General features: G+C 40.9%; 2 protein-coding genes across 3 annotated transcripts in view; both read left to right on the top strand.

Annotated features, from left to right (window-relative positions):
* adam19a (ADAM metallopeptidase domain 19a) overlaps window positions 1–9044 on the top strand; it is a 71412-nt gene extending 62368 nt beyond the window's left edge. The window contains exons 15-17 of the mRNA XM_035675707.1: window positions 2274–2373; window positions 3731–3982; window positions 6746–9044. Coding sequence (XP_035531600.1) covers window positions 2274–2373; window positions 3731–3982; window positions 6746–6985 — 592 coding nt within the window. The 3' untranslated portion in view covers window positions 6986–9044. The remainder of the gene's footprint in view (window positions 1–2273; window positions 2374–3730; window positions 3983–6745) is intronic.
* A 4889-nt stretch (window positions 9045–13933) lies between these two features.
* Window positions 13934–17198, top strand: part of LOC118338092 (PC-esterase domain-containing protein 1A-like) — a gene marked incomplete at its 3' end in the record, with an annotated part of 18724 nt that continues 15459 nt past the window's right edge. The window contains 3 exon segments of one of the 2 annotated variants that reach the window (XM_035675276.1): window positions 13934–14314; window positions 15177–15297; window positions 15659–15738. In XM_035675276.1, the coding sequence (XP_035531169.1) occupies window positions 14162–14314; window positions 15177–15297; window positions 15659–15738 (354 nt within the window). 2 annotated transcript variants of the gene reach the window in all.

The following is a 17198-nucleotide window of genomic DNA, read 5'->3' on the forward strand; positions in this document are numbered from 1 at the left end:
TCCTTGGGCAAGACACTGAACCCTAAGCTGCTCCCGATGGGCAGGCCAGCGCCTTGCATGGCAGATCCGTCGTCAGTGCATGTCAGTGCATGTAAATTAAGGTAGAAAAACGCTAGAAAAAGTTTAGTCCATTTACCATTAAACATTCCAATTATTATTCATTAAACGTTCTATATGTAACTTTCAGAAAACCGTTAATAGTGACACCAGTGGCTGTAAAGTGAACTGCAGTCAGTGTCAAATTGCCGGCGTCATCCTTTTTGCGATTTAACATATCCACCCAGATAGTATTTTGCTAAAAATAATATTAGCCAGCCGCCAAGGTAAACTGAAAACAAGAAGCTAGACAGTTAAGTCAGATTATCCCCCGGGCGTCTGGATAAATTAGCTGATGTTATCTACTCAAGACAGTGTTTTGCTACGTAAGCTAGCTAGCAATTTGTCCATGTTAGCAAAGGAAGAAAATATTTCAGGAAAAGGAAAGAGAAAGCAAAGGAATGAAGGGAAAGGAGGTAGGAAAAATGTGGCAGCAGAATGGATTAAAGGAGGGTCATTGTTGACATAAACGAGACAGGAAAAGACAGAGGGCAAGGAGGAAAGGAAGTGTCAAATCCCAAGAAAAACAGAAGGAAGGAAGGTGTGCATCACCATGTCTGCCAGCGCTCTGAGCAGATCGATGAACGCGCCGGAACTTTACACCTCTACATCAGCATAAACGGCAGCATGTTGTGCTGCAGCTCACCTCCATCAGAACCAAACAAAATGCATGTCCTCATAAACCCCGGAGCTTCCTTTATGAGCGCTGCCATATACTTCACCCAGAGAGACAGCCTCGTCATAACACTGGCTGAGTTAGTGCCCCTGAAAATACTCAGGTCTTCCACGGTGATTTACAGAACAGAAATGTGTCTGGAAAAGATCCAGCACTACAGCAGCCTTTTAAAGACCCTGACCTTCCCAATGAAGACAGAGAGAGAGGCTAAATAGTGGTGATATTGGGTCTCAGCAGGATTTTACAGCAACTGCAGCTAAAGGGAGACAGAGGGGAGACAACGCAATGAATGGCTAACGATATGGAAAATTGAGACACTACGATGATTAAAAAGTCTCTTAACGGCACCTGCTGCAATGAAAAGCCCTCAGCTTTTTTTGGTTTTGTTCCATGGCCAATAGTTTGAGTTCATTTACAGTTCAGCAGCAGGGTGGTGGGTGGCTCGAGCTGATTAAAGGCCTTTCTAAGCATATATACAGTACATTCAGTGTGCTTGGAAAACATTCTAATCAGCTAAGAGCCTGCAGTATATACATACACTGACTTACCAGTTTATTATACAAATATACCTCTGTGGTCTAATTCAATCCAATGCAACAACCCTACAGTAAATCCTTCCTTTATGAAGCCTTGTTGTACTGGATTGCATGCTATATGTTGCTATACAAGGCAACTTAAAGCTGCAGTAGGTAACTTACTAGGTAAAAAAATGGTTCTAAACAACCAATCAGAGCCAAGAAAAATAGTAAGACACCCTAGGTTAGTGGCTTGAAAATAATTGATCATCTCAGATGCTGAACCTGGTAATGAGACTAAACAATCAACTTTTGATCTTTCTAGATAGATATAAGGATCTGTCCAGTGTGTATTCAGTGTATTTTACCCTTTCAGTGCCTTGTTTTGGTGTTATGGCCCATAGCTTTACTGTTTTGACTCACTCTCACCACTCTCATTAACCGTCATTTCCAGCAGCAGCAGGCAGGTCTCATTTCAGGGTTGAAAAAGCTTCCTGATCAACCCTGCCTCATAAACAGCGACAGACACGGTTCGAAACTACCTTGCTGACATAGGGTGGACATTTTTTAGTTAGGCTTAAGAGAAGATATTTTCTTTGTCAGGAGTGCGAGACAAAACTGAGCTAAAGACAGTGAATACTGGACTAAAATTCATCAGGTGGACACAAAGACTTAATGCTTAAGAGCTAAAGAGCTAATATTGCTCTGTGTGTACTGGTTGTTTAAATATGAAGTTGTTTGCTAACACCATTAACCATACTCGCTGTATAAGATGATATGTCAGTGTTGTGTTTTGGCTTTATCCTTAACCTCCTCATTCCCTCTCACATCATGCTGGATGAGAAACTTCATGTTGACTCCTCTTCTGTCTCTTTTCCCACCTGGGGCCTGAAAATCAATGCCAGATTGAGAAGAGTGATGAAGCAGGACAGCTTTCAGGCATCAGACTCCGATTTATTTTTGTCTGTCCTCATTTCTCTGCTCAGGATGGAGGCATCGGCAGAGAAAGAGAAGAATGGCCATCTGAATCCTGCCTTCCACCTGAAGGTGGTCGGACCAATCAACAAAGCTAGCGGCCACAAGGGGGTGAGTGGTGTGTGTGTGTGTGTGTGTGTGGTGTGTTGTGTGGTGTGGTGTGTATGTGTGACTGCGTACATACAAGGAAAGAAAAAACGGAATAACAATGTGATAAAGAGCGGTGACTGTTTTCTCTTGCTGTATTTTAGTGAATAATTGGACCATCCATGTTGGGGTTGACTTCATATTTAAATGGCTCATTTTCAGCAGTTAGTTTTATATTGTGTGACCACTTGGATCGCCTCCCACCACATCATGAACAACTGTCTCACTTAGTGCCTTCGCATCATTTCATCATTGCTCGTTATTCTCCCTCGTTTTTAATTAGCTTTATTTATTGGAATTTGGGTGAGCAGCTCCAGGTCAGGGTAATTTGTCATTGGGCAGGCAAAAGTGATACAACAAGAACAAGAAGGGAGACAAAACAAAAATGGGGAAGGAAAAGAAGAGGCACCAATTGGTAACTTATTATTATTAATATTAATAATTAATAATAATAATAATAATAATAATAATAATAATAATAATAATAATAATAAATATTATTCATATAGCATCTTTTATACACAAAATGCCAATGGTATTTACATTAACAGTAACGGCTACAATTGATGACTAATGATGAGCATTCAAAAAATATATAAAACTGAGAGCTATCACTATTAAGCTCCAGGAAGTGATTGCAGTTAGAATTATATTAATAATACGTGAAAAACCTATTACGATGAATTGAGAAAAGGCACTGCCCTGAATTAATGGCTAGTAATTAAGAAAACTTTTCAGAAGTATTAGAAGTATTTCTCTAACATTAAATCATCTCTAACAATTCATCAGTAAAGTTGAAAAAATAATGAAAAGTAGTGGACCCTGGAAAGAGCCTTGAGGCGCTCCATAAGGAATGTTGTTATGAGAAGCTTTGAATTCAGAAAAAAATCTGATAGTTGAGACTGAAACAAGCATCAGATCCATTTTCTAATCTATCAATTAGAACAGTGGTCCTAAACCTGCGGGTCGAGACCTCCATAGGGGTTGCGAGATCATTTCTGGGGGTCACCAAATGGTTGTGGAGAATAAAATAAAATAACATACTGTGGCAAGCAGCACGTAATGAGCAACTGGAAGTAGTTCTCAGTGATGTTATCCCTTAAATGACATTGAACACAGTGGACAAGAACTCAAAAACAAAATAACCAACCTGATTTCTGGGAGGTTGTGACTAAAAGGTAAAGAACCACTGAATTAGAATGTTGTGATCAAACAATATCAGAGGCTATGCTGAGGTCCAAACAATTCTCCATTCTCAGGTTGTTCCATTCTACTTCCACCAGAACAGTTTCAGTTCTGATTTTCTTTGTTCTGATTCTAGCTTCCTCACACCAGCAAAGAGGTCCTGCCTCTTAGACCGGGCCCTGCACCCAATGGCACCCAGCCAGTCAACATTGTGCGACCTCTGAGACCCGCCCCATCTCCCCAGAGTGGTCCCCGGGACATCAAGGTGGTCCGCCCACCTCTGCCAGCTGGAAAGCCCCCAACAGCTCCGCCTAAATCTGCCCCTACCCAACAGAGACTCAGCCCGCCCAAGAAACCTCTGCCCCTGAACCCCACACGATCTCCACTGGTAAGATCCTTTTTGACCCTCTTCTGAACTGTAAGGGAATATAATTTTAACTGTAACCTTAAAGTCATACCACAGAATGTAAAAGCCAGAATGGACTTGAGGAATGTGGCGCACCATCCAGGCAGGGAGCCACAAACGATATAAACTTTAGGAAGGCAGAAACCAATACTTACCTCTTTTCACATTAAGCAAGGGACAGCAATTTGATCTGATAATAACGTGTCTCGGAATGTCACTACTGTATAGTCATCTCCATTTAAAATGTAACCCCGTGGTTTAATGTGAGAAAAACAAGCACAGTCTTATTCCCATAATTCTAGTCACCAACAGGGCATTAACGCCAGCTGCCAGGCAACCAGACAGTTGTTAAATAATTCCTCATCTTAACCATATTTTCCAATAGCTTCATAAAACTAAACTAAACTTCTGTGAGCTCGGGTATTGCCACTCTGGAATTGATTCAGCCAGGTCAGATTCATACTAGACAAATCAGAGCCTATTTAGAGGATGACTTAAGCCCCATTCAGACAGGATTAACATTACAGGGGAAAGTGGTGACAGGTGACAATTTAGTGTTTTACAGATATTTGTCAGGATTTGTGCTATCCAGCTTGACCAGGACAATCCCGGTCAAACAAGGACCTCAGGTCACCATACCCCAGGGGAGTGTGGGAGAAGTGGAGGGTGTCCTCGGAGAGAGAGACGTGCGGCAAGGATACTATGTGAGTTGAAAGGGACAGGTGTAAAACAAGAGCAAGTTGGAGTGGCAGCAGTGATACACAGCTCACCAAGCTTATTAAAGTGCTTTTGCGATTTGCCTCAAAAACGCTCTCCTTCAGTCATTACTCTTACTGAACACACGATACACATATTTTTACAAAGGAAAAAGACACTCCTTGGTAAGATTAAACATCCTGTTTACGAGGAAACGTGTGGAGGGGCGCAGATGTGCCAGTTTAGTCTGAGGTGGGACCACAGTGTCTTCTTCATATTGCTCCTGACTGCAGCTAAATGCAGAATGTGTGAATGTAATTGTTGTGAATGGTAATTTTAGAGCTGGTTGCGGGGCCGGCTGTGGGGCCTTCAGAGCGTAGAGCGGGTCGTCCCCAATCGGCAAGGTTGTTGGTTCGATCCCCGGGGCTCCCTTCCTTGGCATGTGCTCGGAAGTATCCTTGGGCAAAGACTGAACCCCAAATTGCCTTCCCGATGCATTAGCATCAGTGCTGTGATGTGTTATTCAATTTCAATTCAATTCAATTCAATTTTATTTGTATTAAGCGCCAATTCATAACAGAAGTTATCTCAGGACACTTTTTCAAATAGCTTTTTCGAGCAGGTCTAGACCCGAACTCCTTATAAATTTACAGAGACCCAAACAGTACCACCATGAGCAAGCACTTGGCACGGGGGGCAAGGATTAAAACTGGGCTTTTAACGGGCAGGAACCATCGGACAGACCTTCGGCTCTTAGGTGGGTGGTCATCTGGCTTGGACCAGTTGGGGGGAGAATAGAGAGAGGAGGAGAGGAGAGGACAGAGAAGAGACAGGGGAGAGAGGGACAAGGAGACAACAGATGTACAGCAAACAGAAGGCAACATAATTAACAGTAGATGATGATGAAGATCATGGAAAAAGACGGGTGACGCGGGCGACACGCAGAAACGGGACGGGGGACAGGCGAGCAGCGGACAACAGCAACCGCAGCAAGACAATTGGTTACAACAACTAATAATATAACGTTAATATCAGTGATAGTTAGGGGGGCAATTGGCCAGTCTGCAGGACCCATGGCACGGAGGGCTCCACCAGGATCCATGAGAACCCTGGCAGGATGATAGCACAAGAACTTCCGGGGGAAGACAGTTGAAGTTGTACATGCATATGGGACATGAATGGAGCAGAAAAGGGTGAGGGAGGGAAAGAGGGAGGAAGCTCAGTGACAACCATGGGGAAATCCCCCGTATGAATTTGTTAGTTTCTGTTCGGATGCCGACTTGCCAATCGCTGTGTGACATAATGTGTGTGAAAGGGTGAATGTGGCACGTAGTGTCGGAAGACTAGAAAGGCGCTATACAAGTACAGGTCCATTTACCATTACCATTTACCATTTACCAAATACACAGAGCTAATGAGAGAACTGTGAGAGTACTTTGTAGATGAATTGCTTGAGATTTCTTCTGAACCCAGAAGAAATAATGAATAAAACCGCAGTATGTTTCTTATCTGATTGCTTTCTTATTGATTTATCCTCCAAAACGGCTCTCATCACTGCGTCTCTGTGAAGTGTAAAATGCCTTTAAATTAGATCAACTTTTGAATGTCATATTGCTTTTTTCTTGTTTGTGTCGAAATAACCAATATTTCATGCAAGTGTACTTTGTGATCTGATCTCAGAGCTGTGCTGTAGTGGGAATTTTAATCTGCTATCTGTGTAAAGTGGGACAGAAGTTCCTTTTATCAGCCATCTGAACAGATACCAGAGACAACCTGAATCCAGTCCAGTACAGAACCTGGAATGGAGTTGTCCTCCCTGCTGTGTTCATCTGTGTTGTGTTCCATATTGGCCTTTTTGATAACCCCCTCTTTTCCCTCTTTGCTTTCTAAACGTTTCTTTCTACGTTGTATATTTGTATTCGACAGCAGTTTGCAAAATAATACTAATTGTTGGTTACGAGGGCTGTAATCTGGTTGCCATGTCTCAGTATGCATCTGAATGTTGAATAATCGAAAAGTCAATCAATATTTCTGCTTGTTCTCTTTCAGTTAGTGTCTGAGCTGCAGCCCAGACCTTCCCCTTTCCCTCCTCAGAGGCCTCTCCCCCTCAGCCCAGCCAGAGGAGCCTCCCCCACGGTGAGTCCAGCCCGGACCCAGGTCTCCAAATCCTCGCCAGGCCTTCTGGTCATGATGCCTCCGGCAGTGGGACCAAAACCCGTGGGCAAAGTCTCAGCCATCCCCCCTCTCAGAGCTCTCAGGTGGGCAAACACACACAGTACTGTAGCGTAGTGTATTTTCAGGTGGGTAAGGTCGCTTTCACTAATTGAAAATCAAATGTAGGTCAACTTGAAACGAGCTAATAATTGAACTACAACCGTTGTAATGATGGCAGAAAGTTCACAACTCAACTCAGCCACACAGAGAGTGACTTGAACTCTGAAACAATATAAACATTCAACAATGCCGAATCATAACAGGAGCTACATTGGCTACTGGGGACCGGCTAACTACAGCCGCTAATGAGCCGCCTCCAATTCCAGCCTCTCATCCAGCATGGGACAAAAACTAGTTATTACATGTACCATTATCACTAAAGGAGCCAGAGGAATAGTGAAACATTTAACACAGAGCAGAGAGAGAGAGAGAGAGGAGCTAACTGCTAAGCTTAAGCACTGTAGCTAGCAAGACTGAATAGCTGTAAATGAAGTTGCTAAAAGAGAGAGCTGTGAGTGCTTGAGCAGAACTAATGTATGATACATGTATAGCAGGTAATTATCCAATGGCAGCAGCCACTGGCTAGTTCATGGCTGTGGTTCTGGTGACAAGGCGCATGTAGCCGTTTTTGTTCCTCTGTATATATCTGAGCAGTGAAAAGTGCCTCACTTAAGACTCATCTTGTTAACTACCAGCGGGCAGTCTACAAGCAAGAATAAGTTTGTTCAGACTGAAGTTAGAGCTGTCAGCCATTGGTGGAGTACTGTTTTGAAGCATCAAATGTGGCGTTACTGTCGATGTACACTACTATAGAAAGTGCTATTTTGTTTCAGTTGCATTCATTTTTATGTGGAGTATTTCCGTTTGAATGGATCTCCTAAGCTAACTGTTTGATATGATGACATGATTTGATACACACACACAGTGAGAGCGGTGTACCGGCATTATCTCCTCCACCTACTCAGTGCAGCTGTACTGTACGTACTGTATTGAATAACTTGCTTTACAGTTCTATGCACTGCATGTGGAAACCCCATCACAGCACCTTCTAAGGTTCACTCTGACAGTGTGTAACTACTCTGACTTTAACTTGACCTCAACTTTTTGTTTCATGATGTTATCTAAAAGATATATAATGGAAAAATCATGTTCGTAAAGCAGCTATTGTATGCTGAGAAGGCCTTTTATCACCCAGCGATAAAAGGCTTTATTTTTAAGAAATACTGCCTCTCTTTACATTTCATGCTGTTTTTCTGTTCATGGTGGGCGTGAGCACATAAACACTCCCAAGTTTACAAACCATGCAATCCACTGACTCCGGTCCTCATCAGCAATCAATTCTCAGTTTTTATAAGTGATAGCCCCCCCCGTCTAAAGCTTTGTACTCACTTTCTTCAGATGCAGAGTCATGATTTTAGTTGGGTGCAGTTTATCTGTGAATGTAGTAAAAGTCGGGCAGGGAAACCTCAAGGCGGTTGTTCCTCAGGTTTTACGGTTCCTCCGCTCCTCTAATGTAGCAGATGGATCAGAATGTCTCCACATCTGGTTCTCCCTGGCAGTACTGAGATCTGAGCCCACATTAGGTTTCACGCCTTACACCAGCTGCTGGTGTAAGTGTAAGAGCAGGAGCAGCATGCATTAGACTTTACAAATCCCTAGAGGAACGTGTGTTTTTGTTCTCGAAGTAGGGTTCAGATGCACAAGGAAAGCATAGAACAGGTTCAGAATCAATATCTTTGGAGCACACTCACTGATGCCTGCTTTTTGATAGCTGTTCTTACGATAATGGATAGTTTTGTGCCAAGACATTTCTGCATGATTTTAATCCCATTACAGTTGGAACGGCACTCACATCATGCTCTGTTCTTGGAAATAAAAACATTCATACAGGTAATCTCATCAGAACAGAATTGGATACTTGATTCTCATGCTTAGATTTTCCTGTGTTACCCTATTGTCAGAAAACCTCCACCCTAACTAACAATTTGTAAACCTGTCTCTCAATACTTCCTGACTTCACTTCCTGGATCCAAGCCCATTGGTTCCTACTGAAGACGTAAAAAAAAAAACACAGGTAGCAAAAATACCAATAATAATAATAATAATAATAATAATAATAATAATAATGCCATGGCTAACACGCCAAACTGCGGCCCCCCAATTTCGAGTTTATATCTTGTAATTATAGAACCAGCCTTGATTAATAAAATATAAGCCACTTAGTCAGTTAAAGCCGTAACCTAGCAATCTCTGGTTTTTTTCCTTCTCTTCCAGACCCGGTCCCAGGTGCAACCCAAACACAGCCTCGCCTCCGCAACGAAAATGGACCTTGTTCCCTGCCCCCCCACCTCCGAGGAGGGCAGCAGCTGACAGCTCTGATTGCACTAAAAGAGACTTTGGCTAGGTGGGATGGCTGTCGCAACAGACCATAAGAGGCGACACAAAAGTAAAACCGGAGAAGTAATAAGAACAAACCGGGCTCGCACCAGTTCAGAATCAAAATGAAACTTACCCACCCACCCCGACTCCTCCCCTCAATCCCGCCCCCCTCGCCCTCCTCCTCCCAGCGCGCTAACACTAACCCAACGACGCGGTTTTGCACGGAGGCCTTGCAGACTGAGACAAGTGTTATCGCTGGGGGACGGTCACATTTGCCAAATAAATTTTTTTAGGATTATCGTTTGTGTTTTTTTAATCTGTTAATGTCGTCTGCGTTTTAAAAAAAATAAGCATTTTGTAATAATCGTCGTTTTGTTTACAGTTTGTCATGTTTTATGATTTGTGTTATGTGCCAAAGAGGTCTCTTCATACCTGGGGTGTGTCCCGAATGCTTGAAAATCTCCTTAAGTCACATTAAGTTTACCACAAAGTCAACTCCTCCATCTCTTTTAGGTTTTATAATTTATTTTTATTGTATGAGGAATGTCGAAAAATACAAATCTGGAGATACAAGAGGCCTACCAGGAGGAAGGAGAGCCAATCATACAGCAGCTTCTTTTCAACACTGTTTACATGGTGGAGGATTTGATGGATGCTTGTAAGGGGCTTGCAGGACACACCCCGGTCGTCCACTCATGTTGATTTGAATGTCTTTTGCTGTGTGTTATGACTTTTAAATTGTTACATAAAATATTTGTACAAAACTATCATCAAGTTTCTTTCCTCCTGTGTTTTTTTGTCATTCCAGCTTGAACTGTATTTAATTGAAATTTCTATGCACTTATGTGACACCGTGGATGCATATGAATGAGCTACTGAAAGTCAGGTACTTTCTTGAATCTGTCAGGCAATCACGAGGCCAAAGACTTTTCAAAATAAGACAAGTTAATCATTTAGACATTATGACTGGATAATGTGTATTGTCTGTAGTATGATGCCTTCTGTTTCTCTGAAGGAGCTTCAATAAGTCTAAGAACATAGCCCTGATGATGTCGTAGTGATGTCATCAGGGTTACCTCAGTTTGGGTTTGCAGAATGCACATTTATAACCAGAAACCTGTTAGACACTGAACTGTGGGAATGGAGTTTGAAATGTGTGGGTGTTTATGAAGCACAGAGGGTTTCAAAAGATACTATAAGGTGCAATATGGGAAATGTAGGATCCAGTGTTTTTGGAGCTTGCCCCCTACAATACGATGGACTAAAAGTCAGCATATCTCAGTTACTGCTGCTTCGATTTTGACCATTCTTTTGTGTGTTGTGTTAGCGAGTTTGTTGAATGAACAACAAACTTGACATTAGAAGTTTCTCTTTAAAGCTGCAGTAGGTAACTTGGGGGAAAGTGGAAATCTCAATCTAACTTTTTTAAACATGCATTAGCACTCAGCTTCAAGTGATTCAAGTGACCGACACTCAAGTCGGTGTCGGATGAGTCTAAAGATGAAAAAAATCTGTTCGAAAGTTCAAAAGAAGCTACCAGACCTCTGCAGCATGCTGCTCATCTCTGCTGGAGGTTAGCAACTCATTGCTACATTAGCTGCTACTAGCGTAACACACACAAATCTCTCCGATGGTTGAGTTTGTAATGTAGGTGTCAGGTTTTGACAAGGAAGAGAAATGCGTGGAATAAAAAAAAGAGTTCCTTATAGGGGAAGAATTGTACCTGCCCTGAAAACAACGCCAGAAAAAATAAAGTTAAAGGTGACCCTTTTGACCTCCGGATTACACACATTTTTTGTATGTTTTTAATGCACAGCACCCAGCTGTTCCGAGAGTTTTCACTCTGTAAGGTTCTTCTTGTCCCATTGGTCCCACCAGTGGACAAAAAAGGTTTGAACCAGGTCCTGTGGTTTAAGAACTGTCTCTTTTTATTCCAGCCTGCTGCCTCACGACAACTGTATGATGAATGGATGTATAAGAGACTGCTGTGGGATTGAAGGCTGACAAATGCCTCCTTTTAAATCTGTCCTCCTTCTTGTCTTAGTGCCAGTGTTCCTTTTGAAAACAAAGACTCATTTCTTCCCACAGTGGTGTCGTGATGATCTTATAGTTCCTGGCTGATGAGCAAGTATGAAGGCTTTACATCATGGGTAGTCTCCACTCTCACCTGCTCTTAATGGATTCCACTCTGTTGGAAATGAGATATCTGCGAGAGGCGGCTCTCTCCTCCCTGGAGACTAATGCGTTCGGCGAGTCCACGGTTCGAGTGGAACGCTATCGGACAGCGAGGAGGAATGGCCTCGTGGGGAGATATATCGATGTAGACGTTTTCCTAGCCCATTACCAGGGCGCCCGGTGCCCAAACAAACCTGTGGGGTGGATTCCGCGCCAGACAGCAGACGTGAGCTAAATGAAAAGAGCTGAGTTTTTCCAGCTCCACTATCTATAAATCACGCTCTGTGCAGCCACAGGACTGAAGGAGGTGAATAAATACGCTAATGTCTTTCCTCAGGCTAGCCCTCAGTAGGTGAGCCTCATAAATGAGGTGTGGGGTTTATAAAAACAGCAGCCAGACAGGTTTTGTTGCCTCTACAGTGCATTCAGGCTAACGGCAATAGAGAGCCCAAGTCCTGATGGGACATCCAAGCTAGCCGCTGCTCCGCTAGCCATTTTTTTTCATTAGGTTTTTCATTGTTTCCTTTATAGACATCCAAAAAGTAAAAAAGAAATAGAATAAATACATTTAACTAAAACCACAAAAAAACAGCAGCAGGTACAAATAAAAACCACTAGCATTTTATTGGAATAATAAAGAGTTTCTACATGATTACCTACAGGACCGCACTGACTTTTAAAATAACCTGCCTTGTGATTTTAACAATGAACAACCTTTAATTGAGCATATTCACCAAGCAATGTTTCTTATTGCTTTTAAAAATGACTGATATTAGCAGTGTACCAATACCAAAAGTACCACAACAGTTCTGTCCGAGACCGATGTGCCAGACTCATCAGCACGTACAGCACGTACAGCACGCAACACTGACTAGAACCGCTGCCAGTCACGTTGTTACAGTCTTACCTGGAAAGCCTTTTTGGACCACAGTAAGTAAATTCACTTGAGAGATATTTTTTTTAATGACAAGTTGTGTTCATTGTTTTCTTGTGTCATATTTATGATCATTTGACTGATTATATTATATATAATATATATTATATTATATTTTGTACTTTAACACATCCTGAAGTTTGCCATGTCAGACATGTTCAGTATAAGAGTCATTCTCAAGAAAAACAGAAGAAGGTATTTCTTCAGCCCCTCCACAGCAATATTGGTGACAATAAGGGCCATGTGAAATTTTTATTTGAGTTCTGAGTTTAATAGCATTTAAATGATTTATGGTCACAGCATCAAACAAAAGTCAAAACTAGTACAGACTTATCCCTCTTTTTTGCCACAAGGCTGTAGCCTGCAGTGTCACCACCTCTGAGCGGTCGACCCAAGGCTGAGCTGGACTGACACATCAGAGTGCAGTTGCCTTAGATGCCTCCGACTACCCTTCAGCTAATGCACTGAACTCACACGAACACACGCACGCAGCCAGACAACATCCAGCAAGTTATTAAAACTGCTGGGACCTGATTTGAAAGCACAAGCCCAGTAAGAACCCTGTAGTAACAGAAAAATGAAAAAGCCAGAGAAATATCTGGGTATCAGTTATCAGTTCAGAACTGAAAATAACACTTTATTTGAAAGGAAAGGTTTGACTTTTTGGGAATATTGATACAGTTCTCATGTCTATACTGTAAAGATGAAACTATAGCTAGCAGTGGGTTGTCTTGGCTTAGCATTAGGACAAGTAGCTGCCTGTAGTTGCCTTCAAAAGCACAATACATCTGAAAATGCTCCAAAAAAATTTTTAACATATGAATTAGTGAGCTGGAGCTGTGCTGGTAGGCTGATTTTGTTCCAGTCTTTTGAATCTTTGTGCTAAACTAAGCTAAGCTAGCTGGCTTGAAGCTTCATAGTTACAGAAATAAGAATGATGTCAATCTTCTCATCTAACTTCTTTCAAGAAACCAAATAGGCTTAGCATATTTCCCAACCTTTTTAAAAAAAATATTCCTTAATTGTAAAATTGGGACAATAAATTCAGTTGTTGTGCAAAGCTAAAACGGCCGCTGGCTTGTAGCTTTATATTTACGGTAAGTGTAAGTGTGACAGTGGTATCAATCTTCTCGTCTAACTTTTGTCAAAAAACCAAATAGACAAATAGCATATTTCCCAAAAATGAGGACAATAAATTCAGGGCTAGCTAGCTTTGAGGTAATGTCCTATAATGTATTTTATCTGGGAATTTGGGGGTCATTGAAAACACTGAAAGTTTATACACTCTACATTTAAAAATGTAGTGGCTATTTTAAAGGCTCATTCCAGTATGTTTTTAGACTCATTTTAGACCAAAAGGAATTATTTAACGTACACAGTTTTGCTCATAGTAGCGTGGTTACGGCTTTGAAAACTGCATTTAGATCCTAAAAGGGACCTTTACAGATACCATAACTACCCAGTAGCCTCCGTACCTTTAAATGGCTGCCCACATGTTGTTCACTCTTTACTGCTGGTCCTATTCACAGGAAACATTTTCACATTTTTGTAAAATCCAAATAACTGAAAAATGTTTACTTTAATTCAGACTGTATTTTTGGTGTTTAAAAAAGGGGGGCCTCAGTGTGTCTAAAGTACACCGGTGGAAATATCTTTTACAGTAACTGGAGCGAACTGGAATCGTAGCCCTAGCGGCCACGGAAGACATTGCACTAAAAGATTGACGAGAGCTCGTGGAGGTAAGGAGGAAGTAGTCACATTGTATGAACAAACAGCAGTTCATCTACTGTCTGTGTCTACTGTCCGTGTATACTGTCTACTGTCTACTGTCCGTGTCTACTGACCGTGCTAACTGGTTCAGGTGCAGCTCATTAGGGCTGCAGTCACAGGAGAGTGCCCCACCTCCCGACACTACGGTGAGATCAATGTGTTTTACTACTTAACCTGCATTACATTTAAAGCTATGGAAAGGCGACATAACTTCTATACTTTACGTAAATTAATAACAGCCACACATTTCTTAAATTCGGCGTACATTTATAAAATGATTATTTCGAAAGGATTTCGAAAGTTCAGTTGTCCGACAAATAATTAAATGTGTTTTATGTTAATTGACACATTTTCAAACGGAGTTTGGTTGAGTTGACGCTCACAAACTTCTCTTACCGTGCGACCAGGTTGAGAAAGTTAGTGTCCAGTGTCCAGTGTATTTTTTTAGCGGAGTTTGGTTTGTGTTATCATTTAAAAACAACTAAGGATGAAGCACTATTTCTATTTTTTCATACTTTTCAATAAAAGTGCTACTGAATTATCAATAAGCAGAAAAATACTTTGTACAGTATATCATAACAAATATGTTTTAGGTATTGGTGTGTGTATCGTTTCATTTACATAATGTTTGGGGGCTTCACAATTAATTGAAATAGCGTAATTGCAATATTCAAATTATAAGAAGTTGTCATTTTTTGATAAAGATCAAATGTGTGTCTGTATTCCTGCAGAGATCCCCTGGCCCACAAGATGTAAAGAAACATGCTTGTTTCATACAGACCTCAACAAATGTGACATCATCACGATTTTAATAGTTTTAGTTTTCAGTGAAAATTCAAATTGTTGTGCAAAAATGAGCATTCCCACTAGCCACGAATCATATCTATCGATCTAAATAATCACAATATGCAGAGGCACACACAAAGCCATTGAAACCATCTTATTTATGTCAAATAAATGATGAAAGAGGGGTTAGAGAATGTAAACTGTATATTATTACTCGCTCAGACAGGCTCCTCTCTTCCCATTCCAACATCAGACCGCTGTGCAGCTATGAGGGCGTTTGTAAGCCGGAGACAAGCCAGGCAGCTTCTGCACAACAAGTTTGTGGTGGTTCTTGGTGGATCAGGTGAGAGACGTGAACAAGAAATTTGACATTAAAGTAAATTTCTACTCTGTCAGAGCCTAAAGTTATAGGAATTTTTGCTTTAAAAAAATCTTTATACTAAAAGGTTTCCTGAACTATTTTATGATTAAATTCTTGAACAGAGAGAAGGTGCCAGCTTGGATTCAATATCCCATGTAGCCTACAGTATTTACCAGACAGAATCTTACCACTTCACATCTTAGCAGCTATCTACAACGTAGAAATTCCCCACTGCTCTGTTCCTTTTCAAGTTCTTATTTTTCATCGAAATTGATTGACATCTTTGAGTTTTTTCTGCTACTTGATGCGAGTAAAGCCTGTTGTGTTTGTTCTTTGATTTCAGTGCAGCGCTCCATGTACAAAGACCTGGTTCTGCTGCTTCAGAGGGATCAGTACTTGACTCTTTCTCAGCTTAAGTCCAAAGTAAATCTTTCCACAAGCTTTCTCATTCACACTCTATTGTACCTGTAGAACACACTTAAGAACCTGTCTCAACACACATCTTTTTGTTGACTTCAAAGCCTTCAGGAACAGGTTTTAATATTGTGGCATACCTAGTGATATAGTGGCAATTAAGGTGGAGGATAAATTGTCCTCAGGGTGGTGATCATAAGGCAAATAGTTACCAATATGAACAAAAACAGTGTTAATTCTTGCTTTTTCTACCTTTTTAAATAGATGCCTATGTGTTTAGAGTTGTTTTATATCGTCTATTGCAGGGTTCTCAAGATATATCTGAGGGGTTGCGAGATGATTAACAGGCGGTGTAAACATGGTGAAAGACATTTGTCCATAATGAGGCTTATCACATTAGTGTTAAAACTAATATCAACCCTAAAAACAAGGCTCTTCATTCTCATTTGTAAGAGTATTTTATGGGGCTGCACAATTAATCGAAATATTATCAAATCATTGCAATATGGCAAAGTGCAATATGCAAATCTCAAAAGCTGCAGTTTTTTGTTAAAGGTTAAATGTGTGACAAACAGCATTATACTTCATAATAAAGTATTTGGATGTGATGTCCTGGATTACAAATCTTGTCCAGATTTAAGAAAACATGTTTGTTTGGTACAGACCCCAACAAATGTCACATCATCAGGATTTTAATAGTTTTTGTCTCTGAAATTTATAATGGTGATCATTCCCACACTAATTGTGAATCCTATCACAATCGCAATATCTGTCAAAATAATCACAATATGATGTTTTTACCATTTGGTGCAGCCTTATATTCTTTATTGTTAACAGCTGAATAAGAATCCACAAGCTCTTCTACAAATTGATATAATTCAGTAACTCTTTGTAACCTGGACACAAAAATGTAGTTATACTACACGGATTAACTACTAAAATTACTCATCAAACCATCCTCCTCCTCAGACTAACAATGTAAAAACGATAATTTTAATAAGTGTGTCTGGTAGTGATGAACCTACAGAGAATTAGCATCTGAATCTGCAGCTCCCCTCCCCTCTGTCCCGGCCACAACTCACTGTTGCAGTGCTGTTTTCAGAGAAAAAGCTCTATAAACCCACTGTAAACTATCTGCTCAGACAGACACAGTGAGAGCTGGTGAACACAGTAGAGCATTTAGCAGCTAAAGAAACAGATATTTTTCTCGGGAGTTGGTGGAGACCAAAAACAGCTAAAAGCCAAGGAATATTGGTCTTATATTCATCAGGTGGACACAAACACAACTCCAAATGAATGCTAATGTCGCTCTGTAACTGCTGGATGTCTAAATTAGCAACAATTTGCTAACAAGTTCACCAAAATAACTTTAATAACAATATGTCAATGTTCTTGTTCATTTTTCATTCATTATTTCATTCAAGTATTTTTTGGGGCTTTTATTGCCTTATTATAGTGACAGCTGAAGA

The sequence above is a fragment of the Morone saxatilis genome, unplaced genomic scaffold, assembly GCF_004916995.1.
Source record: "Morone saxatilis isolate NCDOM2014 unplaced genomic scaffold, NCSU_SB_2.0 Contig4, whole genome shotgun sequence".
Classification (NCBI taxonomy): domain Eukaryota; kingdom Metazoa; phylum Chordata; class Actinopteri; family Moronidae; genus Morone; species Morone saxatilis.